Below are 20,837 nucleotides of genomic sequence, written 5' to 3' on the forward strand. Positions count from 1 at the left end.
ATTTTGGACAGAAGATATTTTCTCTACTTTGAATTCACTGACAACTATTTAAATGTTTAAGTACAAATATTTAATATCAAGACAGGATACATTTTTCTACAGTGGATACTCAAATTATAAGAAAAATGTTTTATTCTTCTATTTGTCATTGTTTATACATTATTTAATACCTAGATAGTCATCTGATATTCATTCAAAAACATGTTGCATTTACACTTGGCTCACAATAAGGTATCAATTAAAGAAACACTTTTCTACTCTTATTGCAGATAGATACCTACACCTCAAAATGCATTGGTGGAAATCGATTTTCTGCTATGTATCATGAAATTAATTAGAGAAATACAGCATAAATCAAACATTTACTCTCCTGTGGAGAATGAAGTTCAGTTTTATAATGGCCATCAGCAAAATCCATGGTTTAAATTACAGATTAACAAAGAGCTCATGAGCTCAAAATTAAGTTATTCTGTTTAAAATCAATCACTGAGACTGTCATTCTGCTTATTGCTTTGACTTCCTAACAAAGGTTTAAATGAGGACTTTATGTGCAAGTAGAGAATGTCAAGAGACCTGCTCTTTTTCAGACCTGCATGAGCTGGGGAGGCAAAACGTTTAGGCTATTCATCTAATTAGAAGGAGGAATGTATTTTTACAAAAAAAAAAATCTTTACCAAAAAATCCCACAAATTCACAATTAATCTATTATCTGGAGGAAAAAAATGGTAATGAATGAAAGGTGGGATACATTTAGGAAGCACTAGATTCATTGATACCAGAGCCAAATGCTAGGCAGGAAATCTGGAATTTATTCTTCTTTTTAGTGCCAAGCACCAGAATTGGGAAGTAGGGTTCAGAAAGAGTATTGCCTTTGCTAGTAAAGTGCAGTCAGACGCTGTTTTTAAGAAAGAGCATTTTTCCTCTGTCATTCGGCTTCATGTTGGTTCACTACTCCAGTCCTGAGCAGCTCGGCGATGGTCCTGTCATCGTATCTGAGGGCCTCTTTCAGGATGTGCATCGTGTGCTGCCCAAGCAGGGGAGGTGGCCTGGCCTCTGACATCTTGAACTTACTGTATCTCACAGCTGGGCCTGTCAACAGAGGTGGAAAGCAGGAAGCCTGTTAATGACTAACCCTAGGAAATGTATTACCCAAGCAGCCCGGGGTGTTTCCAACGAATGCCAAGAATATCACTGCTCGTTACACCCTTGCAGATGCACCATCATTTTGGAAGGAAATGTATTTTTACATGTGGCTTTTCTTGACTCCATTTCATCCAACTGCACAGTCGTCATTGGATCTGCCTACCACTGTGCAGGGGACTGCATGTCCATGCCTGGTATGTGCTAAGCCTGTTGAGAAGCTGTCACTCCTGTCACAGGAAATCTCAGAGGTAGGGTGCTCAACTGACTGGACACTCTGGGTCCAAGAGAACAACGACCAAAAGATATAGTGTCCTTCTGAAACTGAAAATCTGATTCCAGGTGAGGATAGCCCAAATTTTTACTATTCACTGCCAACTGTATAGTTCCAAGATTTAGTTCAACAAACAGCAAATCAGCCATACAGCAGCCAGACCCTGGTTGAACCCTTTTGATGGTAGAAGTTATATATGCAAGCTGCATTGTTAGGGAGACTTCAGTTTGAATGTTACCTCTTTTTTTAAATTTGTCTTTATTGTTGAAGTTATTACAGATGTCTCCCCAGCACACCCCTGCACTGACCCACCATCCCATTTCCACCCCCTCCACAGGTCTTTCCTGCACTATTATCTGTCCAAGGGCCATGCATATATGCGTATAAATTCTTTGGTTAATGTCTTTCCAACCTCCAATCCCCTTCCCTCTGAAATGTGTCAGACCATTGCATGCTTCAATGTCTCTGGATATTTTTTGTTTGTCAGTTTATTTTGTTCATTATAGTCCATATAAAAGTGAGATCATGTGACACTTGTCATTCTCTGACTGGCTTATTTTGCTCAGCATAATAATCTCCAGGTTCCTCCATGCTGTCTCAAAGGATATGAGATCCTTCCTAGATCCTTCTTTTTTACAGCTGCATAGTATTCCATTGTGTAAATGTAGCACAGTTTTTTTTTTATCCACTCATCTATTGATGGGCACTTGAGCTGTTTCCAGATCTTAGCTATTGTAAATAATGCTGCTATGAACATAGGGGTGCATATATTCTTTCTGATTGGTGTTTCAGGATTCTTAGGATATGTTCCTAGAAGTGGGATCACTGAGTCAAATGGTAGTTCCACTTTTAATATTTTGAGGAAACTCCACACTGGTTTCCATTGTGGTTGTACCAGTCTGCATTCCCACCAGCGGTGTACTAGGGTGTTTTTCCCCTCCACATCCTTGCCAGCACTTGCTGTTTATTGACTTATTAATGGTAGCCATTCTGGCAGGTGTGAGGTGGTACCTCATTGTTGTTTTAATTTGCATCTCTCTGATAACTGAGCATTTTTTTCATGTGATTTCTAGCAAAGCCATCTTTTTTTGTTTGTTTTTCCATATATTTTTCTTTTTAAAAATTCTTTATTGTTAAAAGTATTACATGTCTCCTTTTTCCCCCATTGACTTCTCCCCAGCGGTCCCCCCAGCACATGCCTTCTCCCCACATCCCCCTCCCAGTCTGTGTCCATTGGTTATGCTCATATTCATGCATACAAGTCCTTTGGTTGATCTCTCACCCTCTCACCCACCACCTTCCCTCATAGGTGGGACAGTCTTGCGATGCTTCAATGACTCTGGTTCTATTTTTGCTCATCAGTTTATGTTGTTCATTATATTCCACTAATGAGTGAGATTATGTGATATTTATCTTTCTCTGACTGGCTTATTTCACTTAGCATAATGCTATCCAGTTCCATCCATGCTGTTGCAAATGGTAAGAATTCCTTCTTTTTTACAGCAGCGTAGTATTCCATTGTGTAGATGTACCACAGTTTTCTAATCCACTCATCTGCTAAGCTTCATTTGGAAACTTAGGCTGTTTCCAAATCTTAGCTATTGTAAATTGTGCTGCTATGAACATAGGGGTGCATAGATCCTTTCTGATTGGTGTTTCTGTTTTCTTGGGAAATATTCCTAGAAGTGGGATCATTGGGTCAAATGGGAATTCCATTTTTAATTTTTTGAGGAAACGCCGTACTGTTTTCTACAGTGGCTGCACCAGTCTGCATTCCCACCAGCAGTTTAAGAGGGAGGGTTCCTTTTTCTCCGCAGTCTCCCCAGCACTTGTCGTTCATTGATTTGTTGATGATAGCCATTTTGGCAGAGCCATCTTGAATAAATTAACTTCTCTGAGCCTCATGTTCCACAGCTCTAAATTGGGGATGGTGTTAACCACATAAACTTGACAACAGAAAGCACTAAGCAAATATTCCGTAGGCCACAGTAATGCACAAAATCCATTGGTTACTCTGATGGCAAAAGCTGCCACAGCGTCAATCTTGAAGCTTGCAGTACAAGGGGAAAAGACATATTGCCAGCTATTCGCTGAACACTAAGCCACTGTAAACAGGGTAGCTCAAGCAATACTTCCACCCAACTGTTAGGAATAGACTATCCCATTCTTCATTTATGGCCATTAAAGCCCCAAAAGCTAAGGGTTTACTTAAGGTCACATGGCTAATACTATCAGTAGTTCCAGGATGCAAATCCATGCGCATTTGAACTGTCTCCCATTGAACGCCCTAGCAGTCTTAGCCTTAGCAGTCTCTTTTTACTCTCCACTCTTTCTCTGAAAAGATGAACTGACATTGGGGAACAGATTTTATCATTCCTGCCTCATTAAGTGAAGTGGTATGGATGTTGGCTTTCCTTTATATCATTTTATTAGCCTTCAGGAAAACAAACTAGTCACAAGAAGGCTGCAAAACAGTAATACAAATTTTTTCAGCCTCCTTTTGATTTGGAATCTCATTTTTAAAAAGGAAATCCAATGCATGTTTAGGTAACAGAATGTCAGTCAGGAAAGCAGCAAACGTGCTTTGAGCTCTTTGTAGAATTCCATTAATAAAAAGTATTGCTGTAGAAACCATTGCAATAGAGTTAAAGGACAGAGACCATTAAGCCACGCCCCTGTGTAGCACATACCATCCACTACAGATAAATGGCAACTTTCAATTAATACCCAAAGTTTTCCTTCTCTGAAGCTCAGTGAAATCCATTTTTTCTTCTCATATCTCCTTTTAAATGCCTCTGTGCATGACTGTTTTTCATGAGTTGGTTCCATTTCATTAAAGGAGCATGCATCGGCAGGCACGGTGTTCTACTCTCCTGATAAAACTGATAATCTGATGGTTTAGGGATGTGATCCTTACTCATTTTTCTTTCTCAGATTCAGTTCTATTTTGACATTAATTATCAACAGTTTTCATCTAAAACTTGTCTTTCAAAAGAAGAACCCCACTGAGGTAGTACATGTCTGAAGTCAGTGTGATGTGTCTTTTTCTTAAATGAATTACCTACAATGAGACTTCCAACTGAAATGAGACTTCCCACTGAGATGAGACTTCCAAATGAATTACCTGAAATGAGCCGTCCCTAATGCTGAGGTCTTAAGGAGTTTAGGCAGCCTTTTCTCTACGATCTAATATCGATACTAAATCTATTACATCAAAAATGGTTAGTGTCCACAGGAAGCAAATTAAATGAATAACAAATTAATCTCTATAACTCATAATTTTGGAGATAAATGCATTTCTTTAAAATAAATTCCATTCCATATTCTTGGCCTTAAACAAGAAAACTGCTATTGACTTAAGGGTAGACTTAGGATAGTTTTACATTGAAAAGAACCGTGGCCTATATGTCCCACAGAAGAGGCAGAGAAAGAAACTCAGGTTCTCTTTGACTGAGTCATAGACACTTAGGGGTAAACAAAGGTGAGGTGATTTTCCTCGGCCTTATCAAAAGTGATCAGCCAGGCCAGTGTTGCTCAGTGGTTGAGAATCAACCCAGGAACCAAGAGGTCTTTGGTTCCATTCCAGGTCAGGGCACATGCCTGAGTGGTGGGCTCTTTTCCCATTGGGGGGCATGCAGGAGGTAGCCAATTGATGTGTCTCTCTCATCAATGTTTCAATCTATCTATCGCTTTCCCTCTCTGTCAAAAAATCAATAAAAACATATTTTAAAAAAGCAATCAAACTGAAAAACACTGAAATAAAGGCACAGCATAGCAATTTCCAGTACATCAACTGAAACCACAAGTGCTTATGAGGGGCCTAGCTAATCTAATGATTGGTGGTTAAAGCCCTGGGTCTCCTTACACCCCTCACAAAAACAAAGGCAAATTATGGGATCCAAGATGGCAATGGAGTAGGTAGAAGTTAAACTCATTTCCTTCCAGAACAAAACCATAATTACAACCAAAACATAGAAATGTTAACGAGAATAACCAACTGAAGACTAGCTGAACAGAAGTCTTATAACGAGGAATTTACAGAAGATGCCATATAGAGACTAGTAAAAAGGGTAGTGATGCAGGAAGGGCTGGCCCTGTACCCACATGTGGCTCAGGAACTCCCTGAGGAGTGTGAAGTCTTAACCCTACACCAGGCTCCCCAGCCCAGAACACCAGGGCTGGAAAGAGGGGCCTACATAACATAAGGCTTTAAAAATCAATGGGGATTATGTCTTTCTAGCGAGAGAAGGAAGTCTGCTAGAAACACAGGCACCCTCTTAAAGGGCCACCACACAAAATCTTGTTTTCAGCCACTTACCCTGGGTCCTGGCAGGAGGAGGGTGGGTCAGCTCACAGAGAACTACAGTCTTGTGAGGAGAGATGGGGTTTGTGGCTCTGGGGAGAGAGTTGAAGGGATGGATAGCTCCAGAGTCCCTGTGCTGAGTCCCTCTGCCATGCCACCAACAGATGCAATCTTTCTTGGGTCAAGCACTACCCTCTATACTATATCAGCCTTGGGGGATACATAGCCCCATCCTACCGACTCCCTGTCACCCTACCCTGCTGAGGCTGTACTCTCCAGGAGGTATGGAAAGAATATGGAATAGACTGAGTTGTGTGGTTCCAGAATGGTGCCATTTTTCCCTCACACACCAAATGGGTGCAGAGTCCTCCCTTCATATGTCCAAATCCTGGTCAGTTTGGGCCTGATAAACATTGCTGGCCTCCCCCTGATGAGCCTTACACCTCCTTACACATTATACAAGAATAAAATAAACATGAGTTAAAGACTTAAATGAAAGACTAAAAACAATAAAACTCCTAGAAAAAAATGTAGTACTGTATCAGACATTTCTCTTAGTGTTATTTTTTTTCTAATATTAATCCTTTGGCAAAGGAAACAAAAGAAAAGCTAGCAAATGAACTATATTAAACTGAAAAGATTTTGCACAGCAAGAGAAACAATCAACAAAGTGAAAAGACAACCCACTGAATGGGAGAATATATTCACCTGTGATACAACTGACAAGGGGTTAATATCCAAAATGTATAAAGAATTCAAACTACTCAAAACAAAAAACAACAACAACAAACAATCCAATGAAAAACAGAGGAAAGGACCTGAATAGACATGTCTCTAAAGAGGACATAAGGATGACGTATGAAAAGATGCTCAAGTTTAAATCATCCGAGAAATGCAAAGTTAAACCATAATGAGATATCACCTCCCTCCTATCAGAATGGCTATCATCAATTAATCAACAAGCAAATGTTAGGATGTAGACAAAAGGGAATTCTCTGGGAATGCAGACTGGTGCAGCCACTGTGGAAAACAGTATGGCGTTTCCTCAAAAAAATTAAAAATGGAACCTGCATTTGACCCAGTGATCCCACTTCTAGGAATATATCCCAAGAAAACAGAAACACCAATCAGAAAGGATCTATGCACCCCTATGTTCATAGCAGCACTATTTTCAATAGCTAAGATTTGGAAACAGCCTGTCTAACCTATGAGGGAAGGTGGGGAGTAAGGGGGTAAGAGATCAACCAAAGGACTTCGTGCATATGAGCATAACCAATGGACACAGACAGTAGGGGTGTGAGGGCATGTGCTGGGGGATGGGGGTGGCTGGGGAGAGGTCAATAGGGGAAAAAGGAGGCTTACGTAATACTTTAAACAAAAAAAGAATTTTAAAAAAGGGAACTCTCATTCACTGTTGGTGGGACTGCAGATTGGTGCAGCCTCCATGGAAAACAGTATAGAGTCTCCTCAAAAGATTAAAAATGAAGCTCCTATGACACAGCAATTCCACTTATGGGTATGTATCTGAAGAAACCCAAAACACATTGAGAAGAATATATGCATCCCCATGATTATTGCAGGGTTATTTATAATAGCCTGGATATGGAAGTAACCCAAGTACCCATCAATAGATGAGTGGATAAGAAAGTGCAGGTACACATATACAATGAATTATTACTCAACCTTACCATTTGCAACAGCAAGAATGGACCTAGTGGGTATTATGCTAAGTGAAATAAGTCAGTCATAGAATGACAAATACCATATGATTTCACTTATATGTGTAATCTAAAGAACAACATAAATGAACAAGCTAAACAGAATCAGACTCATAAATACAAAGAACAGATTGATGGCTGCCAAAGGGGAAGGGATTTGGGGGGTTGGGTTTAAAAGGTGAAGGGATTAAGAAATACAAGTTGGAAGTTACAAAATAGCCAAAGGGATATAAAGTACATCATAGGAAATACAGTCAACAATATTATAGTAAGTGTGGATGGTGCCAGGTGAGTTCTGAAAATAGTAGGGGCAGCACTTTGTAAAGTATATGATTATCTAACCACTACTGCTCATGATGCACGCTGACAAACTAGTCTCAAGTCTCAGAACTGGAACAGGAAATATAAGTACTCAGCACGGACAGCTCAACAATTATGAAGCTCACTCTGGTGGCTGAGAAGATGGGTTATACTCTTCCCTTAGTCCTCTCTACAAACAATACCTACGAGTCTCTACTTATACACCCGAAACTAACACAAAATAATATTTAATGTAAACTGTAACTACATTTAAAAAATCTTTAAGGGAATTGGGTGACATGTTTTGAAGGCTACATCTACCTCCGAGGACTGTGTGTGAACTGCCTGTGGTTCCCTCAGGGATGGTCTGTATGATTCTAAAACAATGCTAAGCTTTTTTATTTGACATCTGCACATGCCTATCAAGGAAGACTGAACTGATAAATTTCATGGAATCTAGAGTTCAACAGCTTGAGGCTGACAAAATACAAAGGTAGGTGAGGAAGTATCCTGTCCCAGTCTCCAAGTCACAGAGAATAACATTGGAAACCACTACTTGGTGAGTGTTTACTGTCTATTAGACCTGTGGCTGGGTTCTTTCCACACTGCTTCTTGGTGAAAGGGCAGGGGGGGAGCAAGAGGGAATTATCTAAGTTTGAAACTGAACTGAGGGGTCTTAGAGTAGAACAGGCCAAGAACAGCTTCAGATTTCACGTTCTGACCAGTCTGTTCTCTCTATCTTTCCAGATTACAGTTCTATTAGATATCTTATGCAATATGTACACATCACTATCTCACCTTTTCAAATTAATTTGTCATATGCCAGCTATTTCCTTGTAGGAAGTCATAAAATCGCAGCACCATCAATACATTTCATTTTCTCATGTTTCTGAGTTAGGCAATGCTCTCCAAAGCCCTCCACCCTCCCCACCCGAAAAGGAATGAGGCCTTTGCTGTATTTTCTTGCAGAAAGTTATCTGGTGTAAGCCACAGGGAGGACCCAGATCCTGATGTGCCAGAGAATTCCTCAGACTATCCCTGTAGTGTTTTCCATCTGTGGTTTGAGGCCCTGCAGTAACAAGACCCTATTTTGTCTCATCTCCTTTTAGAAACCTTCCATGATTCTTTTAGGCTGAAAAGGGAATCTACCCAATATATGCAAACATCCCACGCTGCACTAACTATATACAGAGTTCAAGCTACATTTTATAACCCAGACCAACTTAATAATGTAAACAGTTGCAGGAAACAGAGGTAGCCAAAAGCATGTGGGTAACCATAATGAATATTCAAGTAATGGGAATATAATATCACATCATCACGAGGGAAGGAACCTAAACAGTCCTTTTTTTCCAGAACTCTCTGCACCTCCCGTCTTGATGATGCATTTTGAAAGCAATGAAACAGTCTATTGCTCAACCTCACAACACACTGGCAAATGATCAACACTAAGGGTTAAAATAATTAAAATAGTTGGCCTGTCCTATCATAAGGGAAGCAAAAATAAATAATATTAAAGGTAATTGTGTGAGTCTTTTCATTTGTTGTTTCTTTTAATAGCAGATACGAGTGTCAACTTTTTAAAATATCAAGAATAGTTAAAAGCAAACATCTGTTTTATAATATGTAAAATGCTATATCAAACATTTTTATTTTGACTTCTTTAGACCATTACTCAGATACAGGCTGTAGATACCATTTAATCTTCAAGGCTTACTAGTGTAATAAGAAGCCAAACTTCATTTTGCTGAAAATAATGATGGCTTCAGTACCAAGTTATTTCACAATTTTCCCTCCAGTGCTTGAACTCATCATCATAACAATAACAATATTATTTATATGATGCCTCTCAGCCATAGCATCCAAGGCGCCAAATGGAATCATACAGATAGAACACATTAAACCCATTAGATATGAGATAAAACCATTTGAACTAGAATGAAATGGTGGGAAAAGGCTTTAGAGTTCAAAATGGCTTTGGACAACTTTCACAGAAGAGCTCAATCTATGGGGCTGCTTAGGCTGTCAAGCATTCCAGAAACTCAAGGCAACATGTCCTGGGTGGGTACCACCAACCTGGATGGGTCACCCTCCCGTCTCACCCAGAGTTAAGAGGCACCATTTATCACTCCTGATGTAATGAGCTTTAATTCGCTATTTTGTGACTCAATAAAGAGTACCTCAAGTGCCACTATCTGTAAGGGAATAGTGCATTTTCAACTATGTCTATAATCGTATGGTAGTCATCAGTGTTGTCCATCAAATTTCCACTTTCCACCTTCTAAGAGCAGGATATTATGTTCTGACCCCTTTGATGTTGGATGAGGTCATGTGAGTGGCCAAGAAATTGTAAATGGAAGGGATACGTATGCTACCTCCAGGCCAGAACACTCACTTGCTGATTGAAGATTCTCTCTTTTTCATGACAACTTGGCAGTGTGTGAGATGGTGACTGCTCCACCAGCCTGGGGCCCTTTAAACCCATGATGGACATGTAGTAGTATGAGCATGTAATATATTTGTATTGTTTAGGGCCAATGTTATTTGGGAATTACAGGGAAATTGATTATATGCCTCAATTTTAATTCAGAGACATATTTGCCTGAACCAGAAGAGGGACTCATTAATCTAGTCCCTCCGCATTCCTTTAAAAAGCATTCAGTTCAAATGTTCCAAATACTTTGAAACGCTCATTTTGTATGTAGCCAATTTTTACCAGTGGAATGATGAGAACAGCTATTATTTATTGAGTACTTGCATGTGTTAGGCATTTGGTAGAATGCTTTTCATATATTACCTTGTTTGATAGATTAAATGACTTTAAAACGTAGACTTATTATTGTACCATTGGATCGACAGGGAAAGTGGGGTTAAGTAACATTATCAAAATTACACAGCCAGTCAACTAAAAATTTTGTTAGAACTTAGGCTGGCTAACTACAAAGTGCATGCTCATTAACACTAGGATGTATTTCCTCCCTGCATAATGTGGAAGAAAATCTGTTCTCATATCAGTGGCTGAATAAATACCATTCTTTGGCAGATGGTATAAAACAGTACTGTATTATAAATACTTATATATTTTATGATTGCTACTCCATTGAGGCATTTATCTTTCATTTGAAAAAGAAACACGGCAACTTGTACTTGATTTATCTATCTTGTTCCAACCCACTGAAATGTCATAGTAGATTATCCATTTCCTGCTGGAAAAATATATGGCCCATAAGGAAATGCTATTCATATTCATTAGCAAATACTCCATCTACCCTCAAAGTGTGCTACCCAAACTTTCAGCGGAGGTCTCTGAAAAATGCCCGCATGGAAGAAAATCTCCCCTGAATGCTTCTTCCCAACATTTGTATTTGCTTCTAATTATTTTTAACACTTCTGAAAATGTGAGGAAGGGTGAAGAAACACCTTGCTGACAACGTGTTCTTTGCCAAAATAATCAATTATCCTGCTTCTTTGCCTTCTAAAATTCAAATATTCAATACAAGTTCCTTGGGCACATTCCCAAGGTTTTGTTTGGTAGACTTCACCACGGAAAACAAAATTGGTTCAGCTGGAGTCTGTAGCCAGAACATTTTAAGCTTCATAGACCTTCAAAGTAGTGACCTTCTCTTCACCTCCTCTGCCTCTATGCTCGATTAAGGAAAATACCGGAAGAAGTTTCCATTCAAAGAAGCCAGATTGCATTTCGATTCAGTTTGGAGAGGAGGAACTGAACAGAGTTGAAGCAGGTGGTTATTTGTGGCTCTTACCTCAAATAGCTTTGAAAAGTTGTTCTGTAAACCTTTAAAGGTCTTTTGTAATTTAATAAATTTTTCTGCATTTCTTAATCTCTCTCTTAAAGGCATCAGCCTTATCTACCACCTTCTTTCCTTTCCCAAGAGTCTCTGAGGTCACAGAAATCACAATCACAACCCAATCAAATAGAGGATCAAGAAAATTAGGTCCTGCCTTAACCGGTTTGGCTCAGTGGATAGAGTGTCGGGCTGCGGACTGAAGGGTCCCAGGTTCTATTCCGGTCAAGGGCATGTACCTTGGCTGCAGGCACACCCCCCGTGGGGGGTGTGCAGGAGGTGGCTGATTGATGCTTCTCGCTCATCGATGTTTCTAACTCTCTATCCCTCTACCTTCCTCTCTGTAAAAAATCAATAATTTTTTTTAAGAAAATTAGGTCTCCAGACCTGCTGCTGAGAAAATGGGAATGTGCTATTTGTTATGAGAATTTATTGTAGTTTTTCCCTTTCACTTTGCTTGCCTCTGTGCTCCAGATGGAAAGATTTTAGGAGAAAGTCCTTTCCCTCCACGTCCCTACTTCTGCATTAGCATGTCCTAATCCTCAGCACTGCCTTTGATACCTTGCTATACCCTGAGTCCTATCTCCGAAATGTCTCTTACACATCCACACACTTCTGATCTTTTCTGCGACCTCCTTGGCCAAAGCACCCTGAAATAGGAGGAAAGCTTACTTAATTTTTTTTCCTCATTTGTTCCCTCCAGCCAAACTGTATTATTCTCCTCTGAACCTGATGCTATGTGGATCCTTGGACCCACCTAGAGTACACCTCATTTTAGCAATCCCCAAGCTCACAATAAACTTCTATTCAAGCTCACCTGATGTTGAGCCTTCCCTTTTTCTCACAGTTGAAAGGAGTGTCTCCCTTCTCTGTCCTATAACATTTGACTGGCATTTCCTTTATGGTATTATCTCAATTTCTAATTATTTTGCCTCTTGTGATTTTTTTTTTGAGACCAGAACTGATGTTTTGCTCATTTTGCATCTCCAACAGTACCTATCACATGGTGAGTGTTTAATAAATGATTATTCAACAAAATGAATTAGACATAAAGGAAACAAAAAACTAACTAGATGTCCAGAATTAGAAATATGTATGGAGAAGTTAAATCTTGGAAATTAATATATTTTGTATCAAGTTTATAAAAGAAGTCATCTTTACTTTCCTCTTTCCCACCCCATATCTAACCCATCAGCAAATCCTGTTGACTCTACCTTCAAAATATATGGGAATCCAACCACATTTTACAACAAGCCTAGTCTTAGCTACCATCATCTCTTGCTGGTGAGAGCCTCCTATCATGTGTCCCTTCTTACATGCTTCCTTCCAATATATTATTTAAGAAGTAGAAAAAGTTTCCTCTAAAAACATAATTCATATCACGGCACTCTTCTGCTCACAATTCTGACAGTGGATTCCAAAATTCTACATAATCCACCGACCTTCCCCCTAACTGAGATCTCCTCCTGCCTTTTCCCCTCTTACTCACTTTGTTCCAGTCCTGCTGGCCTTCCTGCTCTTCACCAGGCACACTCATCCTCAGGTTTTGCTCCAGCTCCTCTCTTTACTTGGAACTTTCTTCCATCTGATGTCTACACATATCATTCCCACAAACACTTCAAGCCTTTGCTCAATGAGGTCTCTGCTCACTATCTACCGTATTTACCATTGCAACCTGCCATTCTGACGCTGCCATTTCCAATTCCCCTTACTCTGCTCTACCTTCTCTTTCTTCCACATTGTTCCTGTATGTCTACTGTTCTTTGTCTCCCTCTGCTAGAGCACTAGATTTCCAGTGGCAGGGAGCTCTGTCTGTTTTCCTCAACAAATATTTGCTAAATATGTATGAATGAATGAACAAATGAGTAGATGAATGAATGAATGAATGAATGAATACAACTAGATTTTGAATTTAGTTCTCAGGTTTCTGCCACAATAAAACTCAAAGTATTCATACTCTAAGACTTCAAGATTCTAGCAAAATGAATCTTGTCAAATATACCCAAAAGCAAGGTGAAGCACTGTCATTACTATGAACCAAAAGAATCACATGTAAACAAAAAGTATTCAATGCAATGTGTTTGTCTTCATGCTTCTGCTTTATCTAGTTGTGAATCTTGCACTTACATTACCCATGAGGACGGATAACTACAACATTCCAAAGATGAAACATTCCAATAGTTGGGTGGAATTTTTATGGTTCTGTGAGGACAGGAACTATATCTGGTTTGAGTCCACTTTATGTCCAGAAGCCAGTAAATTGTGATGGTCAATACATATTTGTTGAATATATGAATGAAGAGAAAGGACCCTTATATTTTCAGAAATAAAAAAGACAGTAAAAATAATGTTAATATTCACACCAAGAAAAGTTTTACCACCTGGATGCTAGTACAGTGATACCAAATTTTACCTTAAATTAATTTGTTTAGAAATTAATTTTTTAATATGACAATAATACTTAGGACTCTGAACAATGTAAAATAGCTCCGGAAAACACTGTCAGGCTTTTAAAAATGTTTATTATTCCTTCTTAGAAGGACATAATTTCTTCTAAATTTTAATGTCTATTTTTTTTCTACTTGGAAAATGTCTTGATTTTATTTATATGAACCATAATTTTGACAATTGCATGTTAATTTAATATTGTCTCCTATGTTTCTCTTTGCTTGTGGGTATTATGAATTTTGCATAATACATGTCTGTTGTGGTACACAAACATTTTCTTATTTATTATTTCTTCCCTTTTCCACATTCTCCTTATTAGCTATTTTGATTGCTGTTTACAAAATGCCCTGCTGACTCTCTTGTACATTAATTCTGTGGTTATTCTTTCCTAGTATCTTTTGTATTACTTAAAAGTATTTAACAAGGTAAAAAGGGCCAATAACTATTAAATATCTAAACTGTTGTTTTCATTTTCACAATTTCATTGTAAATTTGAAGATGGTAATTTACTTCTTTATACATTAATTAAAATGAATGAGTAACGTTCCCTCCCGGCATGGAGTTCTTTGCAGTTTCCAATAACACAAACTTAGTTCTTTTCATCTGCTAAGAGTAGAATTGGCATGAAATGTGTTAGGATATCCTCCGTCCATGTTAAGTGGAAAGACATTTCCACATTGGAACTTCCTTAATTTTGCCTGAGTAACAATCCAACTTAAGTAAATGAAAAATATAAAATATATCATTTCTTAAAAATAAATTAAGCTAGGCCAGAGATGCCTTGTAAATTATAAGAAAGCTACTTAATAATATACACAAGTGGATTATAATTACTAAATTAATCTTTTGCCCACAAAGGGAACTTATTCTTGTTTGAGTTTACTTATTTTTAGGAGCAGCAAAAACATGTCCTGTCTAATCATAATTAAGCCAATAATTTGTTCAGATTTTGTGTGTGTGTCTGTGTGTGTTTAACAAGATAGCATAAAAACAAACTTCAAAATTATCATCTAAATATCTAAGTGATCACGTATTCCAAATTAATGAGAACCAAATTCAAAATGTTGCTGTTCTTAGGTTTCTAGGTTCACAAAGGCCATAAAAGCAGAAGACCTGATCCCAGATATTTATTTATAGATTAACATGAGTAAAAAAGCCTTTGACGAGCAGTGATACACTATGTTGTTAAAAAGTAAATAATAAATACTCTAATTATAAGTCTTTCACATGGCATTTTGAATATCATGAAAGAAAAAGTCTAAATACTATAACAAAAAATGGGTTACAATTTAAGAGTCCTGTGTGGATTATACTTTCTCTGGAAGTTTTTGTACCTTAAAATTACATGAAGAGGTATAAAATAGTCTATGTGAGGAAAAATGACTATTTTTGTACACTATAAAGGATTTGGAGGTTATCACACTATCAACAATGTTATAAAGTCAAGAACATCACATACATAATATGTATTTTAAGGATAGAATTAAACACAGGCAAATGAGTCACATAAACTGGTAGAATCTAAAAAAGATCAGTGGATTGCGTCAATGTTAATTTCCTGTCTGTAATATTGTATTATATTTATGTAAGGTGTTACCAATGGGGGAAGATATTATTTCTTACAACTGCATGTGTGTGTGTGTGTGTGTGTGTATACATATATATACATATATATATGTATATATATACAATTATCTCAAAAATCAAAAGTTTTTAAAGAGTTATTAAAAGGTAAGAAAAACAAAAGCAATTTGATTGCATTTGATTAGTGGTTTTATCTTTTACTACAAAGCAGTTCAAATCTAACACTTCATCTCAAGAGAATGGAAGATACTAATGATTTCCTCCAAAAAGAAGATACTGGATATTTCCCTGTTCTATAACTGCATTGATCTTGAAATTGGGGCTGAAAAATTGATTTTCCTGGAAGAAAGGGCTTAATAAAGGCTTAATGAAGATTACTTCAAACCATGAAAATATTTTTCTTTAAATCCAAAAAGTTGCTTATCTTTTTTAAAGCTTGAAAACAAATGAGCATATGCTAGTAAACAGAGCTATCACATATGTTATTTTTCCAAGTTGTTAGCAAGCCTTGGGGATTACCTATAATGTCATATTTATCCTGCATTGAGAGTAGCAAATGCAGGTCCTTCCTAGATAGCACTATTTCTGGAGGTCTGGCAATAGGATGTGGGTGCCGACAGAAGGAGGACACTAACAGAACTTAATTTCTGCAATCAACATTTCAACATGCCAGAAATAATGAAAGGTGCTCTCAAGCAGATGTCATTTGATAAGAAGAAATTTGAAGAACTGGGATATGGGACTCAGAAAATATCTAGAAGGAATCTGAAAAATAATAGTCCACATTTAGTAATCTGGAAATTAGATTTTAATTGTGTTACACATTTGCTTTTAAGCTTTTAGGCGAATCTGGAAGAAACTGAAGACTAAATCTTAAAGTGTTAGCACGGTGAAACGGAAGAGCAGGGCAATATCTTGAGCTGTCCTACTCATTACTATCAGCCCCATGTGGGCATTAAAATTACAATCAAGTACAATGAAAAACTAGTTCCTTAGTTAAATTAGCCAATTTCTAGTGTTGAATAGCCACATGTGACTAGTGGCTATCCTACTGGACAGAACAGAAGATATATTTATCATCTCAATAAAATATTGGGAAGCCACACTCTAGATCAGTGGTTCTCAACCTTCCTAATGCCGCGACCCTTTAACACAGTTCCTCATGTTGTGGTGACCCCATATTTCATTGTTACAAATTGAACATAATTAAAGCATAGTGATTAATCACAAAAAAAATATGTAATTATATATGGGTTTTTCCAATGGACTTAGGCGACCACTCTGAAAGGGTTGTTCAACCCCCAAAAGGGTCGCGACCCACAGGTTGAAAACCGATGCTCTAGTCTAGATAGTTAAGGAAAATGTTACAAAGTTCTAAAATATTTTTTAAAGGGCACCATTTTATAAAAAATGAACCCTCATAGAAGTATGCCCATGACCTTCTAGAAGAGCAGGTTTGCAAAGGACCTTAATACCATCATGCCAAAACCCTTGTCATATGCTTGATACTTTGTGGTTGCACAGCCTATGGTTAAACATTTTTTTCTATAGGCAAATATCATAATTTCCCTCATTTTTTCCAAGGTAAGAGAAACATTTCTGTTTTTTGTAAGTATTTTATGGTTATAAGTCTTTCATCATTCTGGTTGTTTACTGCTGGATTCCCCTCTGGATTCCATTTTACCTATATCTCTAATCAAATAATCAAAATGAAGTGCAATGCTCCAGGTGCTCAGAGTTTAAAATATTTTTCTGTTCCTTTATTCTGGATAGTACACTTCTATTTTTATAGACTAATATTACAAGGTGTCTTTTAGTAACCTAACTAGTCAGCTTTTTTTTTTTTTGCAGTGAGTTTTCAGTAAAATAAACTACTGCAATTTCTTAAATGTGGCCATTGCTCCAGCTAATTGAAATGTTTTTTTTTAATCTTACTTCTAATAATGTCTTCATGAAGTGGACCACCAGCATACTTCTGAATACTTCAGGTGGCAAATTCATTATCAACGTTGGTTTTGTCTCAGATGTAAGTGCATGGTCTCCTACACCTTTTCACGTTAAATTACATCCCCAATATGTCTTTGGAAAACTCTCACCATCGTCCATCCCATCCCCAAAACCATCACCACTTGAATCCAATCATTTTCAAGTCAGTTGGACTGTAGTAGGGTCTAGTCCCTACGTCTCTGTTTTACCCACAAAAACATAGCTGGTAATCTACTTATACTGAATTTCCTACAACATACTTCACCTTTTCCTAGAAATCTAAAAGCAGATGCTGAAATTTATTAGTTTACAATCACCAGAAAAACTTTTATAGCACAAGAAAGTACTCATCAAACCTAGAACACTGAGACTGCACCTCCAATCCTGGCACCCACGTTTTATAGTAAAACAATGCAGAGAAACATTTGTTAATGACATTACTGATTTTCAAAAAATAATAAAGGTGAGGTCCTGTTCAACAGAATTCTAACGAGTTTGGCATTTTCCACAGTCCTCCACCAAGTGCACCTTTTCTACAACTACTTGAACTGGCAGTGGGAGAGGGAAATCAGCATTGTAAATGCTAGTTTAACCATGGCCCAGTTGGGATGTTATAGAACCAAATCTCTTAGTGACTCATTCAATCTAGAGACAAGTAGAGGAACATTTGCAGCATCTGATCTCAAGGCAGGTGGTTATACAGTAATGATGCAGTTATGGGCCAAGATCCTGAAAGGCAAGGTTCAAGAGAACCTTGCAAGGACACCATTATTTTTAATATCAATTCAACTTTAAAATGGTTGGTGTCCATGACTTCAATTTTCAAAAGACACAAGGCAGTCTGGGACTTAACACGGAGACTGTTGAAAATTAAGCAATACATTTGTGAACACATGTTGAAATAGCAAAGCACTAAATAGGTGGACTTGTACAAAAAAAATAGTCATTTAAAAGGAGTCAGCCAGGTCCATATTTGCTCTCCACACAGGAACTTTATGTCACAAACTGGGGAGAAGTGATTCAGTGGGGGGAGGTGGAAGTGTTTTTCAAATAAGGACTCTCCTTGGTTTGTTAAGTTTTCTTGTTATATGCAGGGTTGTAGAATATGAACCATTTCAGCTCAACATTCCTACCTTTGGAGTTTGGATAAAGATTTGTTTTTCCTCCAGAAATCTGCAACAAAAATGTGATCTATTTGATAGCTATTAGGAGGTTTACAAATTATTTATTAGATTTTCTCCAACAGTACAACAACAACAAACAAGGGGGCACTGCTGGCAAGGTAGATTCTGCTAAGGGGGGGTGGGGGTATGCAGCTATGCAGAGCACTTGTTGCATGGTCTGACCCAGGGGTGGCCAACAGGCAGGGAGGACCACAAGTAGGAGAAGGCCTGGAACAATTGGGATGTCTGGGCTTCGTCTTTAGGGAATTCTCAGTCTCCAACTGAAACTCAAAAATCTTATTTTCTCACAGAATCCATGTGACTGATGCTGATCTGCTAGTGAAGATCCAAAATTCTAGAAGTATCTAGTAGCATCTTGGTTTGACATTTACATTATACAAGGCTTCATGAATGATCCCAAGACCCCATCCATCATTGATAAAATGTGTTTCAAGTTCCACATGACAGCCCTCCGAAAACTGTAGCAAACAAACCCATTTGCAAGTTGGGCACCGTCTGCCTCCCAGCACTGGCTGTTCCCCTACGCGCTCTCGTCGGCCTAACCTGTTTTCTCATGTCCAACTTCTGGGTGGCCCATGAGAACTATTGCTCCTCTGAGAATAGAGCAGGCGTAAGCAATGAGTGGAAGGTGAAAGTTCTGGGGAAAGGTCCCGGCAGCAGAGGGAGGGAATGAGGAGAGGGAAGGAGACTGGGCTGGAATCATTCACAAAACAGCAAGGATTGCTAAGCCCATGCTACAGGGAGGAAGGCCTTTGACAGGAATTAAAATGGAACTTTTAGGCAAGCAGGATGGATGTCATTAAGAAAGCACAGTCTGTGGATGAGGCAGGCCTGGGGTACATTCTTCCACTGAGCAGAAATGGTGATGTTATGCTAAATATTTAACCTCTCAGGCGGTTCAGTTTTCTCATCTCTAAAATGGAGACAATGTTTACTTCTTGGGCTATTGGTGAAGATCCAAATAACTTTGTAAATGTGACCGGCACAACCCCTGGCAGCAAACAGCACGCAGTTGAATGTTGTTGTTTTTTCTTGCTTTCCCCTTTGAGAGATGCAGTGTGATATAGGGGAAAAACAGAATAGAGGGGAACAGTTTCAAATTCCACTCTCAGAATGGGCACCAACGAGAACCTGGGCACACTCTCTGAGTTTCAGTCCTCTGTGCTCTTCGAAAATGACATACTGTAAGTTAATGCCTGCGACCAGCTCGTGCTTGAGAAGTATTATTAATTCAATATTTCAGCAAATGTGTGGTGTGCGCCTAATATGGGCCAGGCATGATTCTAGAAAAAAAAAATAAATCCAGGCAAGGAGAAAGAAAATGACAAGGCTGTTATATGAGGTGGGGTGGTAAGGGAAGTTTCTCTGAAGAGATGAGATTTCAGCAGAGACTGAAGGAAGAGAGGAAGAAAGAGAACCATAAAAATATCTAGGTGAAGAGGTGTCCAGGTAGAGAGAGGGGAGAGCAAGGCTAAAGGCCAGCCATTTGTGGGCCGAACTGATGAACAGCGAGGTCTCAAAGGATGTAGGCTGGCAGTGGAGGGAGCAAGGAAAGGATGGGCATTAAAGGGGACTGGTGGCCCATTGATGTGCACTCTGCAGACCACCAAAAGGACTTTCTACTTAGTTCTGAGTACAGAGGAGCACTGGGGAGGTTTGAGAAAAGCCATGTGGAGAACAGATTATAGTGGTGGGAGCCAGCAAACGCTGGGAGGCCACTGCAGTCTGCGGTGCAGGCCGGAGACGATGGCCCCGGGGCCAGTTGGGCAGCAGCAGTTGGCCAAGATGTGTTCTGATTCAATGTGTGTTCTGAAATCAGAACCAGTAAGACTTGCGGTGGGGTCAGTTCTAGAAAGTGACAGAAGGAAGATGGCTGAGAAAGACTCCGATTGTTGTTTTTACTCTAAAGGTAATGCTATTTACTGGGATGGAGAATTCAGTGTGTGGTGATCAGTGTTCTCTTTTGAGCAGGTTGAGTTTGACATACCCATTGGGTGTCCATGTGGTGATGAAGAGTGCCCGCTGGAGCGTGGGAAGGAGCACAGGCCTCGAACAGACACTGTGGAACCCTGGCAGGACGGTGGTCTGAAAGGC

The 20,837-nt window shown here is 38.8% G+C and overlaps 1 protein-coding gene across 1 annotated transcript in view; it reads right to left on the reverse strand.

Annotated features, from left to right (window-relative positions):
* Positions 1 to 648: 648 nt before the first annotated feature.
* The window catches only part of SUGCT (succinyl-CoA:glutarate-CoA transferase), a 536,095-nt gene continuing 515,906 nt past the window's right edge, over positions 649 to 20,837 (reverse strand). The window contains exon 14 of the mRNA XM_006757246.2: positions 649 to 1,089. Within this exon, the coding sequence (XP_006757309.1) occupies positions 926 to 1,089 (164 nt within the window). The 3' untranslated portion in view covers positions 649 to 925. The remainder of the gene's footprint in view (positions 1,090 to 20,837) is intronic.

Source organism: Myotis davidii, unplaced genomic scaffold, assembly GCF_000327345.1.
Source record: "Myotis davidii unplaced genomic scaffold, ASM32734v1 scaffold573, whole genome shotgun sequence".
Classification (NCBI taxonomy): Eukaryota; Metazoa; Chordata; class Mammalia; order Chiroptera; family Vespertilionidae; genus Myotis; species Myotis davidii.